General features: G+C 34.3%; 1 protein-coding gene across 1 annotated transcript in view; it reads right to left on the bottom strand.

The window, feature by feature from the left end:
• LOC106466500 (protein kinase C-like 1) overlaps nt 1-15,094 on the bottom strand; it is a 23,194-nt gene extending 8,100 nt beyond the window's left edge. Inside the window, exons 1-6 of the mRNA XM_022394526.1 lie at nt 13,548-15,094; nt 12,084-12,185; nt 9,356-9,684; nt 8,759-8,932; nt 8,020-8,111; nt 2,932-2,999 (exon numbers count right to left, since the gene is read on the bottom strand). Of these exons, the coding sequence (XP_022250234.1) occupies nt 2,932-2,999; nt 8,020-8,111; nt 8,759-8,932; nt 9,356-9,684; nt 12,084-12,185; nt 13,548-14,631 (1,849 nt within the window). The 5' untranslated portion in view covers nt 14,632-15,094. The remainder of the gene's footprint in view (nt 1-2,931; nt 3,000-8,019; nt 8,112-8,758; nt 8,933-9,355; nt 9,685-12,083; nt 12,186-13,547) is intronic.
• Between the last annotated feature and the right edge of the window lie 5,019 nt (nt 15,095-20,113).

Below are 20,113 nucleotides of genomic sequence, written 5' to 3'. Positions count from 1 at the left end.
AACAGCACTTTTTTCCCCAAGATATATGAATGACTAAATCTTGTCTTCCCATAGATTATTTCTTCATACCCAACAGTTATTTTTAGATAAGAAACCTAACCATTTACAGAGTAATCTAACGTTTTGAAACTCAGAACCTAACTAGGCTGTAATAAATAAGAAAATTAACCAATAATAACGATATAGCATTTTTCAACTAAGGAATCCGTGCATCTAGGTGGTAATAAGCTAATATAATATAACTTCTCGTAGTATAACATTACTAAGCACATCTCACTTATCTAGACTCGCTTATCTGTTTAAGTTTTCACTACTTTACTTTCTAAACTAAACGATGCGCCCGAGGCTGAAAATCATAGGTTTGCTACGATATACTGACTTTCTATATGATATTAAAGTTAAAAATTGTCAACGTGACATGAATTCAGATTATTTTTAACAAGTACAACCACTGTTTACTGATTAACAATCCCCCCCCAGTGGCACAGCGGTATGTCTGCGGACTTACAAAGGTAGAAACTGGGTTTCGATACCCGTGGTGGGCAAAGTACAGTTAGCCCTTTTTGTAGCTTTGCGCTTAACAACAGCAACAATAATGAAACTATGACCAAACAATCGAGTCGGGAAAAATAACTGTTGGGTATGAAGAAATAATCTATGGGAAGACAAGATTTAGTCATTCATATATCTTGGGAAAAAAGTGCTGTTAAAATAACTGTTGGGTATGAAGAAATAATCTATGGGAAGACAAGATTTAGTCATTCATATATCTTGGGAAAAAAGTGCTGTTAAAATAACTGTTGGGTATGAATAAATAATCTATGAGAAGACAAGATTTAGTCATTCATATATCTTGGGGAAAAAAGTGCTGTTATTATCTTCAAACCAGAATTTATTACAATTAATTGATAATCTTTAGATTATCTTCAAACCAGAATTTATTACAACTAATTGATAATCTTTAGATTATCTTCAAACCAGAATTTATTACAACTAATTGATAATCTTTAGATTATCTTCAAACCAGAATTTATTACAACTAATTGATAATCTTTAGATAACTATCTTGAATTCAAACACTGCCTTTCTTCTTTTTGCGCAGGTTCTATGCTGCAGAGATTGTTACAGCTCTTACTTTTATGCACAAGAAAGGAATAATTTACAGGTAAATACCTCACAGGTTGTGATTTTTTTACTCATTTTTCTATGGTTGTAAATTTAAGTACACATACATATCATGTTCTAAAGAAAATCTTCGGCCTTTATAAACCTTCTTGAAAAGTCGGGAATATTAATTGAGAATTTTAAAACACTTTGGATTAAGAGTATTTGGTTTTCATCAGATTTATAAAGATCTTATTGTCATAAGACACAGGTGAAGATGACATAATGAAGATTTTGCAATGAGTAACGTTATTCTGGTTCGAATGTTTAACAAAATTTCTTGAGTATGATACACTGTTAAAAAAAATCGTCAAAAATATAAGACGTTACTAGTGAAAGGAAATCAACGGGCTATAATAATTAGAAAACTTCCAGGAAAGTAGTAGTCATTAGTAGTCGTGGCTTGCAAGCCTAGCGCATGCGTTAACTTATTAATCTGCAATCATGTGACAGATTTACATATTTTGTAGATGACAGAATCTTCACAGGCTCCACTGTGTTTCTGACTATAACAAAACTTGCATTTTATCTACATGTTAGGTGAGACACGAAGAATTTTAAAATTGAAAATAAGTATGGCAACTTCTCAACTATTAGTAATTGTTTACTTAAGCAAGCTTACTGCTTCGATCAAACTTTTAATTAACTTAACAAATTATGTAATTTAAAACAAAACATTATAATTATTAGAATGCACTGAGTGACTAGTGTGTAACCCTCGCTGTTGTCGATGTTTCGGCCATAATCCTAATATGTTTCGAAGTTCGGCCAGCTTAGAAGAATAGCTAATAAATAAATATATATAGATACATATTAAACGTTACAACCAGTGCTGCTGATGAAACTAAATTTAAAGAAGGAATGGAATATAACTTAACTTTTAATCTCAAAACCAAATTTTCGACCTAAGTTGCTCTCTGTTTACTGTTTTTTTTTGCATCACTACCCTTGTCATTTCCCATTTAGATTTTCTGCCTACAGTTAAGTTAAAGACCATGTAACATAGAAATATTGTTTAAAATGATCTGGCAGCAAGAATATAGCTAATTAAGAATGAGATTCCAGAAAGAAAAGCATCATTGAACTTTCTGACAATAATGATTCGTAGACACATGAAATACAAGAGCGCCGAAGGAGAGGGGATCACAACCTATTTCAAGGAGTAGTTACATAAATCTCTATCTATAATTTTAAATACCGTTACAAAATTGGTAATTTTTTTATTTATAAGCCCTAAGATACTTAATAATTATCCATTACTTAAAGAACTAGAGCTTAGATTAACATCGATATTTTTGTGTATTTTTGATTGTTTTCTGTAGCGGAATATTTTGTTAGAAATGTGTGTGATATTACATCGCAGTAAGACTGAAAGTAATTTAAACACGTTATTCTTTACTGGCCCATTACGGGTTTCCAGAAAGAAGATTGCACGATAGCATTTCAACTATTTCTTGTGTGATGTATGCTACTGTTAATGAGGGCTTTCGCTCAATACCAGAGCTCATCAGGCTGTCTTGGTTACAGCATGCAAAGTCTTAGTTGAAACGCTATTGATATCAGAAGTATGAGGCATAAACCCTTAGAAACAATGTTCTGTTTTTCTTTTTTCTACAGAGATTTGAAACTAGATAATATTCTTCTAGACTGTGAAGGACACATTCGATTGATCGACTTTGGAATGTGCCAATTGCGTATTTATAGAGAGGAGTGTCTTCCTTCAAACTTTTGTGGTACTCCAGAGTACATGGCACCTGAAGTATGTACCCGCAATCATTGCTTTTTCTGTCACCAGGTGGCAAGCATTGGTTAGCCCTACTCTCGTTCGCAAGTAGCTTTTAAGATCCATCAGCAAGCCTAATTTCAATACAATTATAAAATAAGAGTGTACTTACTTGTAACTCATTAGTAACGTCATCAAAAGACGTCGAAAAAAGTATTTCGTCTTGGTAAGTCAAATGTACAGCACTCGTGTATTTAGATAAAATCTTGTGATCATCTTTAGAGGTGTGAATCACACCTAATGATACCTTTAATCACTGATGTCAATAGGCTACTTTTTAACTCGCTGTACCAATTTATAATAATGCAGGGAATCTTTAACATTTCATAATAATCTTCATTATTACTTGCTAACAACCACCTGTTTAACTTACCATACAAACTTTTTGTACGCCTGTCTCTGTTGCCATTGTTGTAACAGACAACTTAGACATTCATTGCAATAAGCTTGTTTCTGTTAACACGTAACAGCAAACTTTCCTTGTTGCTATTAACAGTCTTCTGATTCACTTAACACGCGTGTTCGCTCTGTAAGCATTTAATAGCAACTTTTGTTGTTAAAAGCCTTTTTCTCAACCCTTAATTAAGATGTAGAACACTTTAGCGTGATGAACACGACATTTAGTGGTAATATATGTGCACTATTATATCACAACAGGACTGATAATAATATAAATCACATCATTATTATTGAAATGTTGTTATACGCTTTTCTTACCAAGAACACGTAGTGGGCCAGTACAAAATGGTGTGATTTCAATTATTATCAGTTTTATTGTAATCTTTTGTCATTCATATATTACTACTTAGCTTTCTGTTTACCTTAACGCGCACATTTCGATAAGTCGGGCTCTGCTATTTAATAGCAACATCTTTCATCATATGATGTTAAAAACTGGGGTTATTTCGTAGTTATTTGTCATCCTTCCGCATCCTACACATTGTGGGTTATTCCTAATTGTTAGAAACCGTTAAACATATTGTTGGTTCAAAATATGATCATCATTTTTTATGTTTACACCTTGTCATTGTTTGAAAATTACGTTCTAATGTTACATGTTGTGAGGTATTTCTGATTGTTACAAACTATAGAGGTAATCATTATGTTCTAATGTTACACGTTTGAGGTATTCCTGACTGTTACAAACTATAGTGTTTGTTGAAAGTATGATAATAAAATTCTGATATTTTACATTATTTTATGTTCGTTATTGTTACAAACTGTTGAACATATTGTTGGTTGAAAATATGATCATCATTTTTTATGTTTACACCTTGTCATTGGTTGAAAATTACGTTCTAATGTTACATGTTGTGAGGTATTTCTGATTGTTACAAACTATAGAGGTAATCATTATGTTCTAATGTTACACGTTTGAGGTATTCCTGACTGTTACAAACTATAGTGTTTGTTGAAAGTATGATAATAAAATTCTGATATTTTACATTATGTTATGTTCGTTATTGTTACAAACTGTTGAACATATTGTTGGTTGAAAATATGATCATCATTCTATGCTGTTACCTATTATTAGACATTCTTGGTTGTGAATTTCTCTTTGTTGTCTGGGTAACTAATATGGAATGTTCTTGGTTGTAATGTAGAAATCACAGTCTTTAAATGTCTGCTTCGGATATTGGTAATAAACATTGGTTGTGATAGCAAGAACCAAAACCAAAGTAGATCAAAAAGGTTGGCAAATCACGCTAAAAATTAACGATAAAACCCTATCTGTTTCGATAGATCTATCTGTCAAAAGCACCAAGGTAATATCTGTGATTTTTTTTTTATATGATTCTAACTATTGGATTTTTGGTTGTATTCAGCTATCTTTTAATGTTTAGATAAGAACATTTTTGTCGGTGTGTCTCGTTTGAGTAGGTACATCCACTAATCAATTAATATTGCTCATCATCATATAATATTAGGCTATGAAACCCTAGTGTTCAATCTTACAATCATGAAAGACCTGTGTAAGAACTATCGCTATTTATTGAAGTCCTAACAGAATAACGGTTTCGTTTTGTTTGATATAACATTTTAACTAACAGCAAAGCAAGTTGGCTATGGTCATGTTGAGACGTGGTGTGTAGTAGAAACCTAGCATGTGTCTCTGTATGTGGTTTCTAGGGATCTTAAGCTGGATAACATCCTCTTAGATCACGAAGGGCACGTGAATATTTCTGACTTTGGCATGTGTAAACTTGGCATGAATGACCAGTCGAAGACTTCCACTTTTTGTGGAACCCCAGACTACATAGCTCCAGAGGTAAGCTTGCTAACCCTACTTCTCGAAACATCGAACCTTAAGCAATCCAAATACTTTAACTATCAGTTCGTTTTGTTCTTCTTTTCTTAAAAAATACTTGCTAATCGTAAGTAACATATAGTTTTCCAGAATGAACCAGAACGATTTTAAGTTATTTAAAATTCTCTTTGTCTTGAGTTTTTCACATTTAACCATTCCATCTTAAATGATATCGGTAAAACAATAATCCTTTCATCAAAGCACTATATTAATATTTTATGTATATTACATTTATCTGAATGAAGTATGTAATTTGTAACGACATTAAATTGAACTTGTAGGATTTCGCCACAAGTTAATTCTTCGTATTGTTATCCGACACTGGGCAGCTTATACATAAATGAATAAATAGAGTTGTTTAAACATTTCGATACCTCACTACTATAAAGGCTTGGTTTGGTCTGTTATTTCATTGGTGGTAGTATCCAGGGTCACTGATGAGGAGTGGAATTCTCCGAAACTAGTCTGGCTCAAGACACACCACCACCAATGAAAGAATAGACCATTCCAAGCTTTTACTTGTTGTTAAACAAGTTTTAACACAACTCTATTTATTCAATCTAACATTTTGATACCAGTGGCGTACAAGGCACAACATAGGCCCACAGGGCACTTCTTTTTTCCTTTTACAACTCACACGAGAAGCAATACATGGATGATTACATTCTTAAGCAAATATAAGCTCATGTTTTGGAATGTGTAGACAAATTCTAAAAAAACAAACAAGCAAACGATAAGTGCGTTGTTTACAAGCGAGTAAAGTTTCAATTTGTTTTATAATGTTTTCTTTACGAATTATACGAAAAACGAGAAAACACCAATTCTATAATACGTTGCGGTGAACGATTATTGAAATAGAATTAGAGATATTATTATTTTTACTTAAATTTTGAAATCTTATATTCAGGTGTACACTTTACACCTGAAAAGTGTCAAATTGCACAACTTGGGGGGAGGGGGAGTCGTAGCTATACTATAGTTTCTATAGTGGTATGTACGCCACTGTTTGAAACTTTCATTCGCTTGAGCAGTAATTAACCAAAAACTAACTGCTAACAGAACGATCCAACCTATTCGAAACTTATGAACCAAACTAGTCTGTAATGAGTGAGAAAATTAACCTCTAACAGAACGATTTAACGTTTTTAAACCTAGAACCCAACTAGGTTAAAATAAATAGGAAAGGTAACAGTTAATAGAACGATCTAACTTGCCCCTCCCCCAGTGGCACAGCGGTATGTCTACTGACTTGTACCGCTAGAAACCGGGTTTCGATACCCGTGGTGGGCAAAGCACAGATAGTCCTTTGTGTAGCTTTATGCTTAATAACAAACAACTACAACAACTACGATCTAACGTTTTGAAACTCAGAACCTAACTAGGCTGTAATAGATAAGAAACCTAACCATTTTCAGAGTAATCTAACGTTTTGAAACTCAGAACCTAACTAGGCTGTAATAGATAAGAAACCTAACCATTTACAGAGTAATCTAACGTTTTGAAACTCAGAACCTAACTAGGCTGTAAGATAATCTTTGGATTATCTTCAAACCAGAATTTATTACAATTAATTGATAATCTTTGAATTATCTTCAAACCAGAATTTATTACAATTAATTGATAATATTTAGGGACTTGTTTTAATAAACACGGATTTAAAGATTATCAATCTGTGGTAATAAACACGGGTTTAAAATAATTTATAGATTGTTAATTTGTTGTAATACACACGGGTTTGAAGATAATCTAACAATTATCAATTTTAACAAACTACACAGAAGACGTAAACTTACTATTACAAAATAGGTATGCTTAGTATTTAAAGTGGAAAGAACTGATCAGTAGGAAAACCATGGGACCCGGTTATAGAAATATTTTCGCCGTTAATAAAACTTCTACGTCCTCACAGAATGTGTAGACAATTGACACGAGTCACTTCTGATGTCGCGTATACATCAATCACAATTTGTAAATTGTAAGCCATTTGAAATAATTGTATAATTTTAAACAAGCGAGCACTGATTGTAATACATAACACGTAAATCAACTTTGCCAAATGATTAAAAATACAGCGAGAAATGGTTTGCACCAAATTAACTCGGGCAAATATTTTTGGAAACGTGGAGGGCGCCGAAGTTGTCTCGGGAAAATCACGAAAGGGCTAATTAACTTTCATTTATTCCATGTAAAGATGTAATTTTAATGGTAAAAATGAAGTAAAATGCCCAAAAATGTAACAAGAGTCAAAAATATTATTCAGGGAGACATCCTTCCCCCTGTAAGAATGAATATTCCACCCTTATCCAACCCGGCTGCCTGTATGCTGCTTTGCATCATTTTCTTCTTTAAATATTAGGGTTCTCCTTGTTAATAATTTCAATTTAAATCTCTGAGTATGCTGTTGCCTGAAAGACGTATATTATCTCAAATAATTTACAGCTATAAACTATTTCAGAACGACAGCAGTGTTGACAAGTTTAAAGTCCAATACAAAACTTTTACGAAGAATGTTTCTTCGAGAATGACCTACTGACCAGTACAACAGTTAGCGACGCATTAATGTACTTAGTGGATTTCGTGCTTTTTAACATAACATAAACAATGAATGGAGAATTATCACTATTTTATGAACATACATTTGGATAATGCAGAAGTCTGAAAAAGTTACGAAACTATCCTGCAACTGTCACAGAAATATTTTCATTAATATATTTAGAGAGAGGGAGAGAAATGAGAGGAAAAGAAATTGTGTATGTATTTTTACCTGGCTCTGTCCTGGTCAAACTTTCCAGACTGTTGAATGTGAAACATTAGATCTCCACCATTCAGGTATTCCATGGCGAAGAAAAGATGACTCTTAGAAACGAAAGAAACGTATTAACAAAATGTTTTACAAGTAAGAAACGAAAGAAAAGTGTTTTTAAAAGATTTACAAGTGAAAAACGAAAGCAACTTGATGATCAAAGGTTTTACAAGCGCATGAGAATTGAAAGAAACTTTTCACAAGTTTTTATCGAAAGAAATTTGTTCATTAAGGTTTTACTAGTGATTGAGAGGGGAAAGAAACGCACTGATCAAAACTTTTACAAGTGAGTAACCGAAAAAACGTATTGACCAAAACTTTGACAAGTGAGTAACCAAAGAAACGCATTGGTTAAAACTTTGACAAGTCAGTAACCAAAGAAACGCATTGATCAAAACTTTTACAAGTGAGTAACCGAAAAATCGTATTGACCAAAACTTTGACAAGTGAGTAACCAAAAAAACGCATTGGTCAAAACTTTGACAAGTCAGTAACCAAAGAAACGCATTGATCAAAACTTTGACAAGTGAGAAGCGAAAGAAACGTATTGACCAAAACGCTTCCGAGTCACTTTTAACGTACGTAGAAAGACTTTTAATGCGTTACTGTGAAATGTTATAATATTTATACACAGTAAACTCTCACTTCTGTTTATAATTTGATACGTGAATCTAGATTTTACTTTGCATACAATACTAACCTCACTCTGAAATGTGCAGAAGAGTTTACACAAGAAAGGATGTTTGGTCCCTAGGGCTAACATCTTTCGCTCTATAACCGTGCTTTCCACGTCATCGTCTTCTAGCACCACGTCCTTCTTCAGGCACTTGATGGCGAAGAATTTACGGTGTCCCTTCAGCTCGGCCAGCAGCACCTTAGTAAGGTGGGAAATTCTTGTCAGTTTCCACGATATTTATCCTCATATTCACTTTGTCAATAAAACTACATATTAATTCGTTCCCTTTGCCTAACTTTACACAAATGCTTATGCCACACCCTTGTATCTTCACTGTTCCATTTACCTCTTTAGAAATTCATTATATTCTATTCATTGTCCCTTTCAGAATTCTTATCTAGCTCTCGAAATGGACCAGTTACTCTTTTATATACAAATAATTAATAATATCTAAAATCAAATGATGTTACAGGCTGCAATTTGAACTCTGATAGGCGCCAAGTGATAGAGTCACTGACGAATATTTTCCAGATTAAAATTAAGATACTACATTTGTAGTTATTATGGGTCTTTTATAACCACTTCTAAGAAGTGTTCGCAAATTGCTGCCTTACTACTTACCTTACCAAAACTGCCTTTGCCAAGAACTTTCATAAAGTTAAAATCTTCTATGTTATATTTTCTAAATCTTATTCTTGGTGGTTTCTGAGGGCCTCTGACGTCGATTCCAGATGGTCTCTGGACCTGAGGTGTTTGTCCTTCTACTTTTTGACGTTGTTCTTTAACTTCAGGTATTCTGCTTTCCCGTTCTTTTTGTTGTACAAAGCCTTCATCTGAATCACTGCCTGGTGGTGAAGGTGGCGCTGCAGTCGCTGTCACAGATATCTCTTTGTTTGTTTCTGTTTCGTGAACTTTTTGAGGAACAGGGCTAAGCGGTGGAGTGCTGATATCTGAAAGGACATCCTTTACGTTATGTGACAATAAAATATGTTAAAAATCAAGGAGGTGGCGTACAGCCATATCTAGCAAACATTTTAAGAGACATATAACTCTTTACGTGACTTTTTTATTTATTCTCATTTCGCAACATATCTAAACTATTGAAATCAAAATCAGAGTCAATTATGACCCAAAACTCTTCAACTGTCTGTTAAAAAATTAGCATCATAAAAAAAGCAATAACCCAGGTGCTTCGTTCATATTTGGGGCTATCTGTGCTCAGTCCATCGGGGGGAACTGATTCCCAAATTTTAAGAGTTGTTAGTCATAAACTTACTGCTGACCCACCAAGGCATTGGCTTCCTTTCATCAGGGGTAAATGAAAAGTATAGTTTCTGAAAGCACCTAAGTTACTGTGTTTCTTTCTTGAAGCTACCATTTTTCGGTTAATCCTGCGTACTTTGGAGTGTCACGTGCTAAAGCGTTAGCATACTTTAATTTTTTGCAAGAACATGGTGAAAAGCATGTGAAATGTGTAAAAAACAAAGTCTTAGAATTCTGAACGACTCCAGAGAATAACTTAATGTTATCATAAAAATTTGTTTCAATAAACAATTTAAAAACAAACCTGTAGTAATTTACCTTCTTCCACGGAGGGGGGGGGGACTAGGGTATTGCAATCAGGTCCGCGTGTGTGTGTTTCTGCGCCAGTATCTCTAAAACTAACAGACCGCTATGCACGAAAGTTTTACACAAGATGGGAAGTTAGTATGGGACAGTCCTCCCCAAATTTGACCCTGATCCAAATCCGGATTCTGGATCACTTTGAAGCATTTTTTTTTTTATAATGGGGAGATAGGGCATTTTCGGGGATCGTTAATCATTCTGGATCTGAGAAGGGTTTTCTGAGTTTTCGAAGGTGAAATTTGACGTTATCTAATATAAACGCATGTATCTTCTGATTGCTCTTGTTTCTCATTTAAATACGATGTGCGATTATGAAATTGTAAAATTATGTATCTGCTCAGTCATCTCTTTCAAAACACTAGACGAAACTCGTAACGTAGTAAAATAAGAACAAGGGAGACCTTAAACGAAAAAAGCAGCACCTTTTAGGTACAATAACACTGAATCTCAATAGAACAATATTTTTATTTCAAAATATTCAAATTCTGGCGAAAACTAAATATATGAAGCATCATGCAATGAAACCTACAAAAAAATCACAATTTAAAAGATCTAGAATATTTAGAAATTCAAATTAAAAATACTTAGAAGAATAAAAGATAATAAGATTTTGATGGGAAAGTAAGAGATTTTAAACACACCTGTAAAAAATTAAAGATATAAAATGAATTACTAATATTATATGTGTTATATTAAAAAAATGGTTAACTATAAAACACCTCTACCACCAAAACCAGAAGGAAGTCTACACATTTTAATTAAACAAAAATTACAGGATTTCTAAATGTTATGAAGAAAAATTAGGTAAAACTCCAACAACCAAATTCAATTGAAAATTAATATACATCTGCGTAAAGATGATAAGAGTTAGGACAAACAGCATCTGCGTAATGATGATAAGAACTAGAAGTAAGGAAAAGCTCCAAAAATCAACAAGACAAAAAAAAAGGAAAGCTTGCGAAACCAATACTAAAAACAAAAAAGGAAACCCCAAATACCACTAATGAAATTAGATATTGCTTCAAAACTTAGGGAAGAAAAACGGACAACGCCAATAACAAAAACTACGAAAAGCATCGAATTGGAGGTACAGAGACAAAAAATACACAAATGCTTTTAATCTACAAAACAATCACCCAGTAGCCAATAAGGCCCAGAAAAAAGAACCATTATCATTTACAAGAACTAGAAAAGTAATTTACTGTTACAAACAAGGACTAGGAAAAGTAAAAAAAAAGAAAAACGAACCAAAATAATGAAAAAAAAAGCATAAAAGCTAAACTAATCAGAAGAAGTTGCAAGAACCGGACAAGAAGAAAGCACAAAACAAACTTTATAATTATTTGTCGGGGTTTCTTAATTTGATTAGCAAAAACAAAAAGTTCAAAAACATATAATGAATAATTGGTAGGAAACGAAATCAACAATACATGAAAATAATTTGTGAAAATTCTTTTAATTTTTGCTAGTAATACATTTTCTAATTGTAAGATAAGAATTTACAGTGTGTAATATTTGATTCCAAATTACAGCGTCTCGATAGAATTACCATTTGTTAAAACTATAGTGAGATAAGCAGTGGCTCCGCTAGAAACCCGATATTAATACCTTTGGTGGGCAGAGCACAAATAGCCCTTTGTTTAGCTTTAATAACAAACAATAACAATTACCTGACAGTCTGCTTAAATTGTTGTACGGAAAACTAGAAAAGGTTCTTTCTAACCTTTCTTCACTGTCGCTAGGACTTCCGATAAAAGTTTCTGGTTTACTCCACATAGGTTGGGGACGTGTTTTTCACACTTGTGGTGACAGTTGACCTTGCACTCTGGAAATATTATCAGTCTTAGTTAAGATAAAAGAAATAGTGTCAGAATACTGACGCAAACAACTAGTATCAGATAGTAATAATATAAAGAACTAATGTCATAGATCAATGACACAAACAACTAGTATCAGATAGTAATAATATAAAGAACTAATGTCATAGATCAATGACACAAACAACTAGTGTCATATAGTAATAATATAAAGAACTAATGTCATAGAGCAATGACACAAACAACTAGTGTCAGATAGTAATAGCAAAGAACTAATGTCATAGAGCAATGACACAAACAACTAGTGCCAGATAGTAATAACATAAAACTAATGTCATAGAGCAATGACACAAACAACTAGTGTCAGATAGTAATAACATAAAAACTAATGTCATAGATCAATGACACAAACAACTAGTGTCAAATAGTAATAACAAAGAACTAATGTCATAGAGCAATGACACAAACAATTAGTGTCAGATAGTAATAATATAAAGAACTAATGTCATAGAGCAATGACAGAAACAACTAGTGCCAGATAGTAATAATATAAAGAACTAATGTCATAGAGCAATGACAGAAACAACTAGTGCCAGATAGTAATAACATGAAAACTAATGTCATAGATCAATGACACAAACAACTAGTGTCAGATAGTAATAACAAAGAACTAATGTCACAAACAGCTAGCTTCAGAAAGTAATAGAGAGTAAATTCTATCTATTGGAGTTATTCAAGTGCACAAAGTGGACATAATATACTAACATAGAAGCATAGGCGGCGGGTAAACGTTGAATTTGGGGGGACATCGACAACTTACTTATCTTAATCGTGAACTCAAAACTAAAACAGCAACTTTCCATGATAGATTACACAAGTCTCTATTCACCATTCAAAGAGATACCTTGCAACTGAGTCAAAATTGGGGGACATGTGCTCCCCGGCTCCGCCGCCCATGCAAATAAGACATCTGACTTTTTATGAAATTTCCTGTACGATATTCATAGCTTTGTTATAGCAAACACTAATAGAAACTTAGAAGTCTTAGGCGTTTGACTGATGAAATACAATGAAGGAGACGAATTGTATGACTGCTTCTGTCAAAATGCTGTCTTTAAAAGTAGATTGATTATGGTTGGCTTGAAAAAGCTCCATATAAAATTTAAAAACGTTGAACTAATATAACAAAAAAATATTGGACTGAAATGGTCATAACATTCAGATTAGGAGTATAAGTTTAATGGCAATGATTAATAAACTTATGATAATACAACATGTTTTCAAAGAACGTTCAGAAATATATTACCTTTCAACTTATTGACAAACACAAACTTAACGGTTTCCCGTTACTGAATAACCAATAAACCAACCTTGACAGATGTCAGCCTCTGCAGACTTTTCTACCTCTATAGAAAGACGTTTCTCCGATTGTTTTTCCACAGAACTCCATTTGTGACTACCTTCTTGGCTTTTGCTATAGAACGGTGACTTCTTTTCTGGGCTACCTATACCAGAGTCAAAAGATCGCGAGGATTCACTGCTTAGTTGACGTATATCTGGTCTGCGACGAATGATCATTGGACTAGCTGTAGGAGTGGGTAGTTTCCAAGAAATACGTGATTTCGAGTCACGGGTCATCTTTTGACGTTCCCGAAACTTAATGACGTGATCTCTTCGGTGAAGAACATTATGGGTGTTATGTCCCTGAAGTTTTACAGACGGTCTGTAACTGGTAATAATGGGTCTCTGGCGAAGCTGTGGCCGATACCTGTCCATTGAGGAATAGTGGTTGCTAGAGTAGATGGAAGATCCTGAAATATATGATGATGGCGAGTAGAAAGTTGGAGATACTAACGTGCGGCTCGTCATTTCACCAAGAGACTGGAGCGATGAAGAGGAGCCAGCTCTGGAGAGGGATTTTCGCTGTAAAGATGGAGAGTTTGGAACTGAAAGATTATTGCCATAAGTAGATGTGAAATGTGCACGTGTAATGGCAGGATTTATTGAAGATCCAGATCCAAAGTTTGTCAATTCATGAAGAGAAGGAGATCTGGAAGATATTGGACTGGCCATTGGGCTTATTGGACGCTCACTGAATCCCCCAAAACTGGGGGGAACAGGACTTCTAGCCCTCTCTGGGTAAGTATTGGTGGTACTTGAAATTAATGGACTATTAGGTCTCTCTGTATATAAGTTATATGTAAATCCCGTAGGATCCGAAATTCTCCAAGAGGACTCCCTCAGTCGGTTTAGCGAAGGGTTACGTGCTATAGAAATCCCAGGACTCAGTGAACTTCCCCTCTCTCCATAGTTGAGAATGGGCGCTTGACTCGAACTTCCGGTCATTCCACCAACAGAAGACCCATACATATCTTGATAGACAAGCATCGGTGAGCTTCGTTTTGAAGAACTATTAGTTGTGGATCCAAAACTGGTGGGCTTTTTGTATGACATAATTAACAAATCTAAACGAGCTACGAATTACGTACTTATAATATTTATCAATTCCTAAACAGCTAACAGAATCTTGTTAGCCTAAACAATACAAAATGGACTTCAAAGAGAAGTTACAAAACGCTTCACTTTTAAATTCTGCACACCGAGACCAAATTCGCAACGAAAAGAAAATGTGTCTAATAATAAAAAGAAACAGTCACGATCTACAGACTTGAAGATAATTGCTTTATAAGATGATTATCATGATATCGGTTATATCAGATATCTTCGAATAGAATTAGCTTCAAAAACTGACGAGAAAGAGAGTTACCAATCCTAATAAAACTATTTTCTCTGAGATCAGAGTCTGTTGCCTTTGTAAAGTGACGCGCAGATGTAACACGCCAGCAACTGTACTTCACACTGGTTTAAGCTAGCTCACATTGTACAGTTGATCTCAAGATGGGTATAAGACAGCCAGTTTTAATTCTTCTCATCCTAGTCGAAAGACAACAGAGTTATTTAAAACTAATCTCGCCCCACCCTCCCTTTTAAAATGAACCTTTTGACGAAATGCCAGACAAAATTCCCACGCATGTCTTACGATCTTATTGCGCAAGCTTATGTCCCCCCCTTCCCTTTACCTACTACAGGTGAGTAATTATTTAAAGCTCAGTGTTTCATCCCCCTTCCCCTCTCTAATTTTGTATGCTGTTATTCTTTTAGTTACCTAGCTTGTGTTTCTTAGAATTGCTTGTGACGTAAATGAATGTTAAAAATAGAAGCCATTTTTCATGAGGAGGAGACTTGTCTGCGAGCAGCAAAACTACGTGACGTAGAACAAAAATATATATGTTTTAAAAATTCAAAGCTTTCCGATTTGAAACATGCGAATCAATCAGTTGAGCGAAAAAACAATCATTTTTTTTTGCAGATAATAAAACAGTAATCGTGCAGCATTGAAATTCAATGTAATACGTTTTAGTTTGGATTTAATATAAACTATATACGATTAGCCAACTAGGGTAAACACGGAAGTATTAATAACGAGTAAAAGTAGTGACATCAAGTGTGAATTCCATTAACCACAAAAATATACCCAAAAATAATATTTATTGGCAGTCATAAAAAAAAACTAGTTGAAAGTTCGCAAACGATACAAAAGCGGCGGTAACAAAAAAGGTTGATAGAGATAGCAATTACCCTCTGCTCCAATGGCAAGTCTGAAGATTTATAGCAAAAAAAAAAAAACAGATTTCGCTATCCGTGGTGGGTACAGCACAGGTAGTCAGAGAAAGAGAGCAAGCAACAGCGGCACCATGTAGAACAGACTCGATATTATACACACAAAACAACTGAATTTGCCCCGTTTCTTCATGTGTTGGACACCATCATGATCTCATAATATTCTTACATAACTAGGCTTTTAAACTGTTTTTCTAAATTTCTTCAACTTTTCTGATTGCAGAGATCATAATCTTAAATCTCTGCTTAAAAGACAATAAGAGTAAGTAATTGGACAGTTTCGAGAACGTGGGAAATACCAGTAAAGTCATTTGCGATCTGCATTTCCTCAAAACTCAGATATTTAATGCTAAATTGGCATCCAATGTCACACTGAAAAACACTATTACAATTATGATATCAAGCTAATATTAGATTGGATTTTTCTTTGGTTTGTTCAAAATGTTCTCGTAAAGGTACTCAAAGGGCTATTTGTGCATCGCTTTGTCTAATTTTGAACTGAGGGAAGGCAAGCTTGTTAACTGATCGAATAGTCGTATTTGACCGTTACTCTTACAACGCACCCACAACCCTAAAGTCAGGCAATTGGACACGAATACAATCCATATATATCAACCACTTAGACTACGCCCGGTTCCTGTGGTTGGGGTAGCTTACAAAATATTGAATACAACTTTTAGAATGGGTTATTTTTGCTATGTTTCCAAGCTGTCTCCATTGGCTCAAGAGTGAGTTTGAAGGTGGGCGCACCATGGATAGCCCATTGTGTAGCTTTGCGCTTAACAACAACGACAACAAAAAAATGCTCCCAAGTTAGCTCACGTGGAAAAATATGTTTATATGTATTCTTTATAAAACTTACTAGTAAAAAAATGGAAACCTACATCAAAATCTACATTAGATAAAAATACAACAACAAAAATACTCCCATGCTAGCTCACGTGGAAAAAATGTATTTATATGTATTCTTTATAAAACTTAATAGTAAAAAAAATGGAAACCTACATCAAAATCTACATTAGATAAAAATACAACAACAAAAATAATTAACACTAAAATATATATACAGACGTGCACAAAAATATATAAATAATTTAAATTATTCAGCCGCTAAGACAGCAAGTACAAAACTTTGTACCGTCAGTTTCGGTTTGTGTTTCAGTGAACGCTCCTGAAGAAGCTGTAAAGCGAAACGTTGATTGTATAATTAAATAAAAAACTACTTCTGGTGTTAGAAGGTCGTTTATTTGTAGTATTAATATGTCTTCTATAGACCAATATGCACTACAAAAATTAAATACGATTCTAATTGTTATAATGCCTCATTATTTTTTGACTTGGGTTATAATATTTTTCATTAAAGCCATAATATTTCATTCTTGAGTTTTTCTAAGACAAACACAATCGCAGGTTTTCCACATAATTTTGCATTAAAATAAGAGCTTTTTGAGTTTTTTTATATATATTTTACCAAAATTACCAAGACTTATTCTCTTCAAAGCCCTCCCAGTGGCACAGAGGCATGTCTGCTGACCTACAACGCTAGAACCGGGTTTCGATACCCGTGGTGGGCAGAGCACAGATGGTCCAATGTGTAGCTTTGTGGTTAATTAAAAACAAACAATACTCTTCAAAAATTTCATGAAAAAGCTGTTTCCGAAACTGTAACCTACACATAAACAATGAATGTGAAGTACCGAAACACAAATTTCAATGTGAAAAATCAAAAGAACAATTGTTCTTTCTAGGATCATTTAATTTGATTGCCAATTATATCAGTCACATTAGGTTAAATATTTTAATTAATTGTAACCGCCAGGTTTCTACTGATTGGAGATGGTTAAGTAGCACAATGTTTACCTTTCAAAAAAACTCATTGGGTTGAAACTGGAAAATGGTTCATGCAGTTGCTTTGTTTGTGAAATTATCACAAAGACAAACACACGCCTTCATTTGTTTATTGTTCTTGCTAAACGAGTTGCTTTCAGTCTACATTTGAAAACAAAATGTGGCTGGCACTGCGGACGTTAACTGGCACTAAGGGTGCTAACCGGCATTGCGGATGTTCCTTGAAACTCCGAGTTTATCACGTTGAGATTTAATTTTCTAAATGTTAGATGACTTCAACTATGACCTTATGTTGATGATTACATAATCTAAAGAAATCAAGTCCTAAGTACGGTCTTTTAGCATTCTGTCATGTGACTACGCACAAAATTACGTGTACGCCTGTTTTTCAATAGTATTTATGTGCCACTATTACCTTGGTATTAGATATGTATAACTTCATTTTGTATTTATGTGAAACTACTAAGGCTATCTGTTGCCGTTTCTATTTTGAGCTATGCTGATTAGAGAGAAGGCAGCCAGTCAGCGGCACGTCATTACTCACAATCCACTCTAACAGATTGACTGCCACTTTTATTACTCACCTACAGCTTAAAGTGTGAGGAATAGCTTGAGGTATCGCACGGATTCGAACATAGCTCGCCAGCTCCGAAATCCAGAGCTTTACAACAGGTACAAACCGTGACGATTCGGTCAGCCCATACATTAAACTTTTTTCTATCATCAACGATATACGCGAGTTGTCTACCATTACAAAACGTTTCATGTTTTTTTCTTTAACTTTTCACCACCAAACACAAAACTCTACATTTTCTGTAGCGAATAGTGGTAAAAATATATCTTTAGTACCTATATCAACTCTGCGATCAGTATAAAATATACGTGTTAATAACGTTTTTGAGAATGATGCATATCCAAGGAAAAGAATACAGTGCAGAGTTTTGATTCTATATTTAACCAATCGATGACATCATCACGCATAGTTATCTTCTAATTAAACCAGATTCTATTTTCTTAACACCATACACAGTATCCTCAGACTCTCCCATCAGTTCTGGAACACCATACACAGTATCCTCGGACTCTCCCATCAGTTCTGGAACACCATACATAGTATCCTCGGACTCTCTCATCAGTTCTGGTACACCATACATAGTATCCTCAGACTCTCTCATCAGTTCTGGATTTTTGATGACATTCTACTTAATGAACTCTAAATAAGAACTTCGTCTCTGTAGCTCGAGTTAAAATTACGCTGCTTTTAGTAAAACGTCCTGTGTTTAAACGACCGTTTCGTTTTGTCAGTTGAAACTGTTTAACTTTTAAATCCAAGTTCAGAATATGTAAAATACTCTCCAACTCGATTGCCAATTAAACCCCAGGAAAACTAATTTACTCAGTAGTGTAGTTTACTTTTTGTTTTTATCTTTTCACTTTTGAAACAACATTCAGACACCAAAAGTAAAGCTTTTGGAACGTTTTCAAAGCCTTATTTTTCGATTGTTTCAGATGTTAATCTGACAACTGACAATCCAACCTAATGAACAAACCTCTATTAATATCTCACTTGGAAACCAGTGTGCTGAGCTAATGAAACCAACGTATAAATAAGCAAAATACTATTATTTTTCAGCTAATATGACTAACACTGAAGCATTATTGAATGGAAAAAAAGCTAAGTACGTTATGTATTTTAAACAGAAGCACTGAAATACTTGTTTTTTTGTTTTTAGCGCAAAGTTGCATAACGGGCTGTCTGCGCTATGCCGATCGCAAGGTTTGGTTGTTAAGTGCAAAGCTACACCCCCCCCCCTCCCCCACCACACACACACGTTAAACCTTAAGCTTATTGCTGCGCAACCTGGGGTAGGGACTAGAAAATAAATAACAGTGTATTTTACAATAAGCACTTTAATTTCAAAGAAGACACAACAAGTTACTAGATAAAACCGCAAGCTTTATGACATTCCAAAAAATATTCAATTCCAAATTTTGCTAAGAAATATCTTTTTTTTTTTATCTCTCCAACTAAAAGTATTACGGAATGAACAACAGATGTTACATTAACACGAACACAAATCCGTCAATGGACATGTTCACAAGACGTATCGCACTTCTGTCTAATTACCTATGCTGAACGACTAAAGAAATCATTACGTATCTCACTTTCCAGGGGGCATGTACCCCTTGCCCCCTTTCGGATGTCCATGGGTTAGGCGTAACTTTTCATTAATTTCTGTTCACCTAATTAACCTTAGAGGTCAGAATAGTAACTGAAGATAACGGTAGAAACGACATTATGTAGAGTATAAACGAGTTTCTGACTCTGAGTGTGGCCAAACACAGGGTAAAATTAGGTTTAAAGTAATTTTATTAACTACAAAAACAATCAAAGTTGAGCACTTGA

The sequence above is a fragment of the Limulus polyphemus genome, unplaced genomic scaffold (genome assembly GCF_000517525.1).
Source record: "Limulus polyphemus unplaced genomic scaffold, Limulus_polyphemus-2.1.2 Scaffold2280, whole genome shotgun sequence".
Classification (NCBI taxonomy): Eukaryota; Metazoa; Arthropoda; class Merostomata; order Xiphosura; family Limulidae; genus Limulus; species Limulus polyphemus.
This window is presented reverse-complemented; position numbering and strand designations above follow the sequence as displayed.